General features: G+C 41.9%; 1 protein-coding gene across 4 annotated transcripts in view; it reads right to left on the bottom strand.

Moving 5' to 3' along the window:
- SPAST (spastin) overlaps positions 1-11012 on the bottom strand; it is a 35001-nt gene extending 23989 nt beyond the window's left edge. For 2 of the 4 annotated variants that reach the window (XM_061365817.1, XM_061365819.1), the window contains exons 1-3: positions 10552-11012; positions 6532-6618; positions 5202-5285 (exon numbers count right to left, since the gene is read on the bottom strand). In XM_061365817.1, coding sequence (XP_061221801.1) covers positions 5202-5285; positions 6532-6618; positions 10552-10960 — 580 coding nt within the window. In that variant the 5' untranslated portion in view covers positions 10961-11012. The remainder of the gene's footprint in view (positions 1-5201; positions 5286-6531; positions 6619-10551) is intronic. The other 2 variants (XM_061365818.1, XM_061365820.1) reach the window with 1 other exon arrangement.
- Between the last annotated feature and the right edge of the window lie 1209 nt (positions 11013-12221).

The following is a 12221-nucleotide window of genomic DNA, read 5'->3' as shown; positions in this document are numbered from 1 at the left end:
GCTTGTTTGCTCTCTACAGTTCACCTACCACTCTTGCTTTTTCCACTGCAGGTAAAAATCTCTAGGCCTTACTATTTTTTGGAGGAAGAACTGCCATTCAGAGGTTCCGTATCATACATCCAACAAGCATAAACACCTCCTTGCTCTGCTTCTTTGCCTATTACGGGTATTTTTCCAGCCTTTCTGCTTCATTCCTTTCTTCTGCCTGCTCCTGATCACTCAGCTGCTTAGCCTCCCTGAAAAGTATCTTAGGCCCCATAGTTTAAGTGATGGTGTAACAGCAATATCCAGACTGAACAAGATGCGATTTAGAGTGAAAACTTAGTAGCCACAGGCAAATGCAAAAAGCTACAGTTCAAGGTTAGTATGTGCACCCCGGTTTACTTTGCTTTACATTGAAAGCATTGAAGTCAGGTACGGTAAAACAACAAAAAAAAAGTTAAGTCACACAAGAACACTCTACAAACAACCACAAGCTTTGTAACTTACAAGAAGTTAGGCTAAGAAACCTCCTTCCAAAGAAGCCTAAGAAAATTTCTTTTAGTACGACTGACTGCAAACACAGTATACTATTTCAGCAGGCGCAGCACTACTGAAAGAAACAGCAGGATAGTCTATTCCCTGCCCAGTCCATGCAGTCTGAATGGGAACTACAGAGAAGATCTTAGGAAACAAAATTAGCATTAACAGACTTGGTAAAATATTAAGAGAATCAGTTAAGTTGTGGACAATATTTCTGCACTTAAAAAACCAAACCAAAACAAAGCTTTCTAGTGAGTGACCATCAATTGGCTTGGGCAGGGCTTCAGGAAATGCTATTTGTTTCAGCACTATAGTTTGAGACTGGGGTTTTATCACAATTATCAACAGCTTAGAATTAATCCAACCGTTCCCAGTTTCAATTCACATACTGTCTTCCCATCACATTACATATTAACAAGGAACTTTAATATTGCACAGAAAATTACTTAAAGCGAACAGGTAACTTTGCTTGAGAGACAGTGTTGCTTTAGAATCCTCTGAAGCAACAAAATTAAATTGAGCTATTAAGTATTATTCCATGGAATTAGAAGGACACTATCACCTTCCACTTAAATGCTTTCTCCCTATGACTCCAGACACTGGAAAGGAAAAAAAAAATAAAAATATTTCAGAATCTCATTCATTATTTCTCCTTGACAGAATCGTAGAATAGTTAGGGTTGGAAAGGATCTTAAGATCATCTAGTTCCAACCCCCCTGCCATGAACAAGGACACCTCACACTAAACCATGTCAGCCAAGGTTCTGTCCAACCTGGCCTTGAACACCACCAGGGATGGAGCATTCACAGCTCCCCTGGGCAACTCATTCCAGTGCTTCACCACCCTTATGATAAAGAACTTCCTCCTTATATCCAGTCTAAACTTCCCCTATTTAAGTTTTAACCCATTGCCCCTTGTCCTATCACTACAGTCCCTAATGAAGAGTCCATCCCCAGAATCCTTATAAGGCCCCCTTCAGATACTGGAAGGCTGCTATGAGGTCTCCACTCAGCCTTCTCTTCTGGGGTTGGACAGCCCCAACTTTCTCAGCCTGTCTTCATACGGGAGGTGCTCCAGTTCCCCGATCATCCTCCTAGCCTTCCTCTGGACTTGCTCCAACAATTCCATGTCCTTTCTATGTTGAGGACACCAGAACTCCACACAGTGCTCCAAGTGAGGCCTCACAAGAGCAGAGTAGAGGGGCAGGATCACCTCCTTTGACCTGCTGGTCACGCTTCTTTTGATGCAGCCCAGGATACGGTTGGCTTTCTGGGCTAAGAGCGCATGCTGCCATAAACCTATCAAATAAACACCACTGAAGCCATTGTCTTGTTTATGCAACGCTAGACCTTGAATTCAAGGTAACATTCCTGATTTGAAAAAAGGAAACAAAAAAACCCAAAAAAACCTCTAGCCTATAACACGAGTCTGAAGCAAAACCACCATCACATCCGAGAAAGCAAAAAAATCCAAAAAGGTGTCAATGAAGCCCATATCTATACATTAGCAGAATTATTACCAAAGAAGATACTGACGATACTTGTATGATGTGCCATGCCCATCTTTCAACCAAAATACTGAAGTTAACTGTAGTATGCAGAAAGGCACTCGTGCTGTGGGAAACCTGTCGCCCTACAGAAAGGGCCTCGGAAATGGGAGACCACTGACTGGTAAAGCATGTGTATAGCATCAGAAGTGGAGTGTTGCACTGGACATTAAGTTTACCTATCTTTAGGGACAGCAAACTGCTGAGCTGCTCTGTTCTATGTGTCAGTTATAGAAAGCAAATATCCTTCTGTGATTCTAAATGTATCAAATATAACGATTCTACTGTGGGTGATCAGTCATCCATGAGAGTTCAGGTCTACAAAGACCAACAGAGCAAGACTTATCCACTCATCTAAATAACTGCACAGCTACCATATCCTAAACCACGCCAAAAACACAGACCGCCGCTAATTCAAATGTTAGAACTTGGAAGTCCTGACAGCCAGCACAACCCAGTATTCTCACTGGACTGCCAAAGTGGTCAAGTCACCCTGAGGTGCCTTGACACATACCTGGAATAACTGCAGCTGTCATGGTACAGCTTTAAAGAGACTATGATACAGTAATTTAGGTTCAAGATGAAAACAGGCCTTAAAATAGTAAAGCCACCATTGAAGATAAGTAGCTACATCTTCTTGGTTGAACATCAGTGGTGTGAGGACACATGGCAGTAATACATGGGTGTGATTAGACATCATGCTCCCACCAGTGGTGTCAAACAGTCCCATCAGCAGTGTCATGCAACTTAAACTTACATTGATGATCCAACACACTTCAAAACAAATCAAAGCTCTGAGCACTTCTAAGGGACAGTTATAATCCGTATGATTTAATGTTCACTTTCTATGTATTATCAATGTAACTTGCTTGACTGGGTGGCATTTTAGTCTGCAATCACATCTCTGCCTAGCAAGCAGGATGAAATATTTCATATTAGTGTTTAGTCTAAATCTGTTCTATCCTGCAAGATAATGCAATAAAGGAACCACTTATTCTCCCTTAAGAAATTGAGAAATTCCACAGGAAAATTACTTGTTGATCTTAAGAGTTAGATTCATAGGAAAAATCACCTTATTGAACCTTTAGAACTTCCAAGAGCCTCAGGTTTAGTTCAACTACAGAATCATCTCTACACCATTTAAAAACTTCTAAGTATCTGTTACTCTAAGTAACAAGCTAAAAGCTACACTTAGAACTGCACATGCAATTTAACCCTACGTTACCTTACACTTCCACAAAATCCACGTAAAATCACACAATAAAAACAGATGCTGTCAATACTTGAAAGTTGGTTAGATGGTATAACAAATATTACTCAAATAAATCCATAATGATCAAGTTTGCAGGGATTTAAATCCATTGGAATCTCTCTCCAAACATCGTCTTTTTCCTTCCTGAAGGGCAGATGGCTTCACATTCTCCTGTCCATAAAAATTTTGCTCTCAGGTACACTGAAGCAGATCCTCAGTGCAAACCGAGTAAGAGCTTATGCAAAACAAAGTACAAAACTTTAGATAATTTCAAAGTAAAAATAAGTAACATTTGACATTAACTTATGCAATAAATGCTATTCTGTCCATTCACCTTTCAATTTCCACAAGCAACACAAAGAGCATGTGATCACACATTCAGGTAGTAGAGATTTAATGTGCCAGTTTGACTTCAACTTCAGGGTTTTTTTTGTTATGCTAATCATTGTTATCTTGTCCAGCACAGCAAGTAAGCAACCTTGCAAGTGCTACTGCAATAACACCAACAAGGATGAAGCACTACCTACAAAACACAGACTCTGGCATTTCAGGGTTCAAAGAACAGCAAATTTTTTTAACAAATCCTAGCTACTTGCAATTTGGATGCTAGCAACAAGACATACCTTATCAATATAGCATATAATCACTTTCACTCTTTTGTTCCCTAGTTCATATTTTCTCTAGAAATCAGCCTTTAACCCTAACAAGTAAAAATCTTTTCTGCATATACTAAAATTCTACTGACAAACACCTGCGATAAAGCATAGAAGCCAGAAGCCTATTTTGCCCATGTTACCTTCACTTTTTTTCTAGAAGAATTAAGGATACCAGGAACTCAAATGAAACAAAAGGAATTCACTTTCTTGTGGTTGTCGCAACTTCCCTGTCAATTACTAGTTAGGACCACAGAACTACAAAGTGTAAGTAAGAGGACGAAAGAACAAAGGTTTTCCTGTCTGCTCTATATGCTCCTAGAAGAGGCAGCTATAAGAACTCAACACAATTCAAGACTAAGGCTGCAGATAGACAAACTAAACTCAAGTACATTTGTTAGGTTTTCCTTAAAGAGCAATTAAAAAGTAATCTGTATTTTCATTTTACTGTCTAAACTGAAAGCATTTCTGAACTTCTCAATTTAGAGGATGCACTACAGAAAAGTGTTGGTTTGTTGCCTTGGGGGGGGTAGGGGGGGTGGTGCGTGTCTTTGTTTATCATGCACAGTACAATGCTGTTTCCAATCCTGCCTGGTTTACTCTGTCCATTAAAAGCTTATATATAACACAACTTTGATAAAGCTATATAACACTACACTTCTGAAGTGATCTTACCTGCTAGTCTTAAAATAGACCAGTACTAGATAAAAACTAAAGCATTAAGATTTCATAACCCTGTGGACTACATGATGCTAAAGAATTATTGTTACTGCCCACACCAATAATCAGGAAAAATGTTACGTAAGTGACAGCAGAATTAACAGAACATGAGGTAGTTACATGTACAGAAGGCACACTTAGTACTAATGATCAGAAGTATATCCTAAGCTTTACTACAGTTCTAACACAGAAATCCAAAACTAGCTCCAACAAGAATTAGTCAAGACTTCTGCAGTGTATGAGTCAAGCGTGCTATGATATAGACTTCTCAGTTACTTTTACACCTATATATTAAGGCACAGGGAAGCGGGTCATGAGATTCCCATTTCAAAATCCATCAACAGCATTAAAAAAAATATTACTCTCAACTAAAAACCAAACTTAAGAGAGCCTACACAGGTAATGATTCTTTCACTTCAAAAATCAGAGTAATGTATTTGAAGAATGCATATGGGGAAGTCTGGAAATTTTGTCATTATTAGCACAAGTCATGAATTGTAAGTGGTACCTAAGAGCTGCAAGCGATCCTTGGCCATTGCCAAATTTGTCATCATTTTAGATTGCAGACGTCGAGCTCGATCACACTGATCACCTTAAAAAGAAAAATCAAAGTTAAAACATAATTTGGCAAATTAACTTTTTAAAGGACTAAAATACCGATACCCAGGCTTCCCTCTTCTTTATCCTACCCCTTACCTACCCTCTCCACTAAGAAACTTCATTGCAAAACTAATGAAAAAATCCTAAAGCTTTCTACTTATTCAAGAATTTGAAGTTAGTTGACACTATCTGCTTTACAATATTGCTCATGAAGCAGTGAGAACCCAAGCACTGCTTTACATAATTTTTAAATATTTAACACTGACCTAATATGTGCCCGTTGTCACTGCATTTTCCTCAATGGAAACTGAATAAAAATGACTTTTTAGAAAGCTTGAAAAGTGACTGAGAGGCAAGTACCATTTGAAATAACTCAGTTCAAAATGAACAGATTTAAATTCAGTTGACTGTGTCCCTTTACATTTCAAAACACTAAATTACAGACATTAATATCACCACTTCCTAAAGAATAACATTTGTTCAAGTCAAGCTTTTACTTTTTTCCCTTTAATGTGAAATTTAGATGGGTTGTGTCAAATGCCACCAGTATTGCTGCGTAAGTAACATGTCACAATATACTGTTCACAAACATTTCTAAACATAGCTGAGGAACAAAACAGCAGTCTACAAAAGCAGTTACAGGTTTTGGTGGTGGTGGGGTGTTTATTATTATTGTTATATTTTCAGGAGATAAATTCTTAGGAACTCTGTTACTATACCTATTTCTCCATGGTACATACCTGCTTCTACACTGCAGATTAAAATGTTTCCATACACACAGATGGCTTTCTTCCTTTGTTGGAAATGTTCAGCTATTTTGGCATAAGCTATTCAGAAGCACAACACTAGACCATACTGAATTGGGGTGTTTGTTTTAGTCATACTGAAGGGAATCAAATTCTATATGAGAACATGAACTGTCAACTCTGACAAATCAAAACAGAACTCAATATTTTGACATGTCCATTATGTAAGTGTTTTGCTTTAGAATTTTCACGAACTGCTTATGATTTTGGATAGCACGAAAATATCTGGAGCAAGATTCGCATGCGTTATAGACCAGAACATTAAGATAAAACAGAGAAATGGACCAGTGCTCCCCTACAGCTAAAACACTCTAATGAACAAACTCATACAGCAGACCATTTCTAGCATCTACTATATTTAGCAATATTGGTTTCTCGCTCTAAAGAAGTCATAAACCAGAATCTTTCCCACAAAATTCAAAACTGGCTTACCTTGACCAACTACTAAGACAGCTATTCCTTTCTCCAGTTCTTCAATTCCTTTCTTATACCATTCAACAGCTTGTTCCTTTTGTCCTGCTTAAAAAGGAAGTGAACCCATTATTTTCCGTAATGAATTAAAGCTTACAAATGGTCCCATATGGTTCCATGCTACATAAAACAAGTAAGAGGAAGAAGGAGATATTTTAACAAAATCCTATAATTTAAAGAAACATTTAAAGAGACACTGTGAACAAGCTTTTCTATTAAAAACAGGTACTACGCCAGTTGGTATATCACAGTTTCAAATCACTTTTAGGAATATTTCTACATCCACCTTATAGGCATGAGTCACCCTCCCCCACCCACATCCCCAACATCCCACACACACACAAACCCTCAAACAAACAATACCCCAAATAAAAGGCAAAAAGGTTAGGCTACACATATTTGCTTACAACAGAAATGGTGAAATTAATTACTTTTCTTTCTGGAAACAAGCCTCTCAATCTTCCAGTAACAGCCAATACCAAAATAACACTAGAAGCACAAAAACTCAAAAAGAAATGCAATGACTCTAAGATACTACTCAAATGAGACAAGATACATTTTTCCTCTGGTTAACTTTCATATAGAGCAGCTCATTAGTCATGGAGGTATTTCTTCGTTCATCCTATCATGAAACTGTTTTATCACAGGTGAACATCAACCTTCACATGAAGTACAATACATACAGAATTAGAAAGGACCTCTGTACCAACAACGTCCTAAATGGATTCTACAGCAGACACAACTGTGAACATGTCTAATGCCATGACAGCAAATGACCCACTGGGGAGACATCAATATATACTTTGTATTGCTCCCCTTCTATAAGCACTCTGCATTAATAACATACTTGATTGCATATAGAAACATACTTTTACAGGGTAGCTATGTCATACTAAGCATGCCTTTCCGCACAGGAATACAGCACATTAGGTACTTCAATTTAAACCTGATCAGCATTAGTTGCTGCTAGTGCTAGGGGGAAAAAAGCCTAGAACAAAACCTTCAGCTACAACTACCCTAGTTTCACAAGAGATGATATTTCACCAAACTATTTCTAAGTGTCAGTTATCAGTGATGAGTTGCTTCTGCAATCAAATATTTTTGATAATTTCAGTCCCAAATCTATTTTCTAGCAAACTGCAGCACCAGTAAAAAAATATTTCAACACACTTCTAAAACCCAGTTAAGGGTGTTCTCTCTCTTGCTCCTCTCCAGATGCAAAATCTTTTAATAACATTTGGCAAATTACCCTGCACAGGTAATTCCCACGCTTTGTTCTTCTTACCAATGCAAATCACAGGAGCAGCACCCTCCCACAGCTGTGTACCTCACACACCTTGGGAATAATCTTATTACTACCTTTTCTCCACCAGCCTCAAATATCCTGACTGTTAAGGACAAAGACAGATACATTAAATCATCAAAGCTGAGTGCCTTTCATCTTACATTTGGCCTTTTTAAGCTTCTCCACACCACCTATAGAAACTGTTTCAACTCCAATGTAACTCTGATGCTGAATCTGGCTATTAGAAATCAAATTTGTGACGACTCCAGCCACCTCTGCTGTTGCCTGAATTGCTTTGTTATTCTGCAGAGCATTTGCAAACATGCCAAGGTCATCATTAAAATCTCACTTCCACATTTTAACTGGAGAAGTTTAAAAAGCACTGCACCAGAAGTGCAGTTTGCAAAAGTACCATTCTGAATCCATGCAGGATGGTCTACTAGTTCTCAGTAATTAATACATTCAATGTCACATTCCTTGGAAGCTGTTGATTTGCTGTACTGGGTCTGGCTAGAATGGAGTTACCTGCTCTTCGCAGCAGCCCCTACGGCGCTGTTTTTTTTATTTGCAATTAAAAGTGTTGGTAAGACACCAAAGGTTGGACTATCGCTGAACAGCACAACCTGAAGATTTTCTTTTCCCCTACTATATATCCCCAGTGAATAGGCTGGGGGTGCACAAGAAGTCAGGAGGGGGCACTGGCAGGATGACTGACCCAAACTGACCAAAGGGGTATTTCATATCCCAGTACATAATTCTCAGCAATAAAAACTTGGGTAGAGGAATAACTGGGTGGGGGCCAACTTACAAGGCAGCAATTGCTCAGAACTTCACAAAGGCATGGCTTACCAGTGCCCAGCATCATGAGTTTCTGACCCACCTCTTCCCTTCACTTACTAAGTGTCTTTCTGCTAGAGCACAAGTTTTTTCACTTTTGCTCTTCCTGTTCTCTCCCCTGCCTCACTGAGGGGCACAAACAAGCAGTTGTGTGGGTGCTGAGCTGCTGGCTAAGGTCAACCCAACACATGTGCCTTCTCACTCCCAGGAGATGGTAAGCATGATTTTGAATATACCAAACCAAGAATATTCATTTCACAAATAATTCAGAGGCATAAAACTTACCAGAAATGCTATCATAATTACTGAAGTACAGATAGCTTCCAGAATAGCAAAACCACCACATAATTAACAGGGTATTAGATAATCCAGAAACTCCAAACATCTTGCATGCTATGCCTAATATAGTGTCTTCTGTTAGAAGCTATACAAAGCTTGTTTACATATCAAATATATTCAAAGTTATGCATGCATTCTAGCAAAAACAAATAAGCAAATAACAAATCAATGTATTAAAGCAAGGCGAGTTCTTTCTCAGTGCAATGAATACTGCAGTTGCAGAGTTGTAACAGCTTTGCAACTGCTTGTTCTAGCAGCAAAGATCTTCTTAGTAAACATACGACCTGTGCAGCTAATTCATGTATGATAATTCTAAGAGTACCTACAAAGGAAGTCCATGATTAAAATCAGTATTTGAAAGCTTACCCTTCAAGCCACAACAGTGGAATGGGCACCTGATAATTTAAGACTTCGGTACTCTCCAGAGAGTAATCAACTCCACAGAAGTTTTAAGCTACCTCACCTTTGTTCATGCTTTGCTCCTACAACCCTCAATGCTCTCACACTTTATGTCTGTTCTGAACTAATGCTGCTGCACCTGGTGAGGTTTTTCCTTCCAGAGTTTATCCCTGCTACTCCCCAACAGTGCACAGCAAGACACATTCCTCACTTTTATGGTGCTCTCAGCATGTAGCTCCTATTGAAAGCCTATATCTACTTTTTTAAAATCCTCCTCTATTATAGCAGTTGCACTACAGCTCAACTGAAATGGTATAAGGTATTCTGATGTTTCCAGAGAATTTTAAAACACAGCACGGCATGTCCCTAACGACTATCTTCTGGAGGCTGACAGAGGCGTGCTGCTGCATTTAGAATAAATGGCCATGTCAAATGCAGTAGCAATTGCCCTATTTGTTTGGGTTTTTGTTTGTTTGCTTTTATCTTCTAGGAAAAAAATAACCCCCTTACTCCTGCGTTTCATTTAATCAAACCCTATGAATCCTTCTTAAGGTCTTCTAGTCACATAGTGAGTTTTCTTACGAGCAAGCATGTCAAGCAGCTTTAGAAATATAATTTCTCAAAACTGCCAGAATACAAATATTCCTTAAAATTCAGACTTCAAATGACCAGTTTGGGAGCAAAATTTCTTTCAGACTTACCTCAACACTTCCATCATTTGTAGTGACAGCACACTAAAGACGCACCCTTATTATTGTCCCTGATGCTTTAGTTGTCCAGCTGGCTCGGTTACACCGAGAGCTAGTTGCAGTCACAGCCAGGCCTCCGCACTAAAAGCTTTAAAGCTATTACAACGAGACAGAGACCTGCTTCGAGTGTGGGAGACCAGCCTCCACCTGCCGGATGAGGCCGGACCTGGCTTGGGCGACAGGGAGCGAAGCACCGTACCCGCATACAGGCGGCCGCACGGCGTTCGCCCCCCGGCACAGATCCTTCGTGACCCGTATTTCTCACACAGGCAGGTTTTGTTTGCTCCCAACTCAAAGCGGCAGCTCTGGCCCTGCCCGCCCTCCCGACACCGGCCTACCCAGCCCGCCTGCCACCACATCCCTCTCCCCTACCTCTCTCGTCCTCGTCGATGCGCAGCGCCATGGAGATGCACTCGAAGGCCCGCTTGTGGCAGGCCCGCACCGTCTCGGGCGCCCCGCCGGGCTCGGGCGCGTCGCTGGCTCCAGCCCTGCTGCCCTTGGCGGCCATGAGGGCGCCGCAGGAGAAGCGCTCGCAGAGCCAGGCGAAGAGCAGCCCGAGCTGGAAGGCGACGAAGCGGAGCAGGGCGAAAGCGGCGAAGAGGGGGTACGAGAAGTAGTACAGGTTCCGCTTGTGGGGGGACGCCGCTGCCGCCGTCGCCCCCGCCGGCGGCACGGGGGTGGCCGGCCCGGGCGGCGAGGAGGGCGAGGGCCCGGCGGCCGGAGGCGCGGTGCTGGAGCCGGCTGAGCCCTTCTTTTTCCCTCGGCCGCCCGGAGAATTCATTCACCGCCGTCGCCATAACCCGCTGCCAGGGACTGACAACAACCGGCCATGGCGGCAGCGGCGGCGACGCCCCTTTCGTTCGGCCCCAGGGGGAGGAGTGCGCAGGGCACTTCTCAGACACCGCCCGCCGTCGCCCCAGTGCCTTTGCCGGCGCGCCGCAGCCACAATAGGTGGCGGAGACGGCGCCGCGGGGCGCCTACAGCTCCCGGCCTGCCCCGCGGGCCGGGGCGGGGACCCCAGCGGGACGTAGTGCCGTGCCTGTCAGCGCTGTGCCTATGCCCGGGCCCAGCCCGCGGGATTTCAGCACATTGAAACACAGCGGGTGGGAAGAGGATGAACCTAATTAATTTAATAACATTTATTATTCCGACTGGCGCTGTGAGCCGCCACGCACTGCGGGGTACCTGGCGCCGCTCTCGGCGTGCAGTCGTTGTGGGAGGCGGGTGAGCAGCGTTGGGAGGAATTTCCTCCCTCCCAAATTCGTTCGGGGTGCGGAGGAGCCGATGCCCATCCTGCCGCCCTCTCGTATCGCTCCCTTGAACATGGCAGTGAGTTCTCCGGTGCTTTGACCACTCCACGTCTGTATAGCTGCAGTGACAGACTGCCCACGACCTGCGCCTGGGGCCGGACCGAACCCTCCCTCTGCGCTGCGATCTTCCCCTCCTTTCATTTTCGGTTCGTTTGTTTTGTTTTGTTTTGTCACACACTCTCCGCTCTGCAAATAAAATACTCAGAGCTACTGTTAACGTCATGACAGATCGCTCTCTTCTACCCCCCAGAACGGCCGACAGAAGCTAGGATGACCCAGAGTATGAGTTCATAACTTGGTGCACCAGCGAGCTGCTTTCCCGTTTATAGCAGGAAATTGGGTTGGTGGGAGTATTAATTAAAAGGATAAACCAAATTGAACTCACTACCGTCCCCGATGTGTTACTGTCTTTCCTCGAGTTACTATAAAATTACTGTTCGATTACTTTCCTTGTTTGTGCCACACAGCTGCTTCTAGTTCGGAAAGTTCCCCCTCTATTTAAACTGAATGTTACTTTAACAACAGAACTAAGTATTAATTTTATTACTTCTTACTGTAGAAAATAATTTTATTAATATATAAAAATCATAAACATACAATTATGTATGACCTAGAAACAGTAAACTTACCAGTGGAAAAAAAAAAAAAAAAGAGGCAGGAAGTTTCATTATTTTTCATCTGGAAATGACTGGAAAATAATGCAGCAGCTAGGTGGGTATTTTTTTTTTAATA

Source organism: Neopsephotus bourkii, unplaced genomic scaffold, assembly GCF_033783945.1.
Source record: "Neopsephotus bourkii isolate Nb327-2 ecotype Australia unplaced genomic scaffold, CSIRO-AGI_Nbou_v1 NB_1292, whole genome shotgun sequence".
Taxonomy (NCBI): Eukaryota; Metazoa; Chordata; class Aves; order Psittaciformes; family Psittacidae; genus Neopsephotus; species Neopsephotus bourkii.
This window is presented reverse-complemented; position numbering and strand designations above follow the sequence as displayed.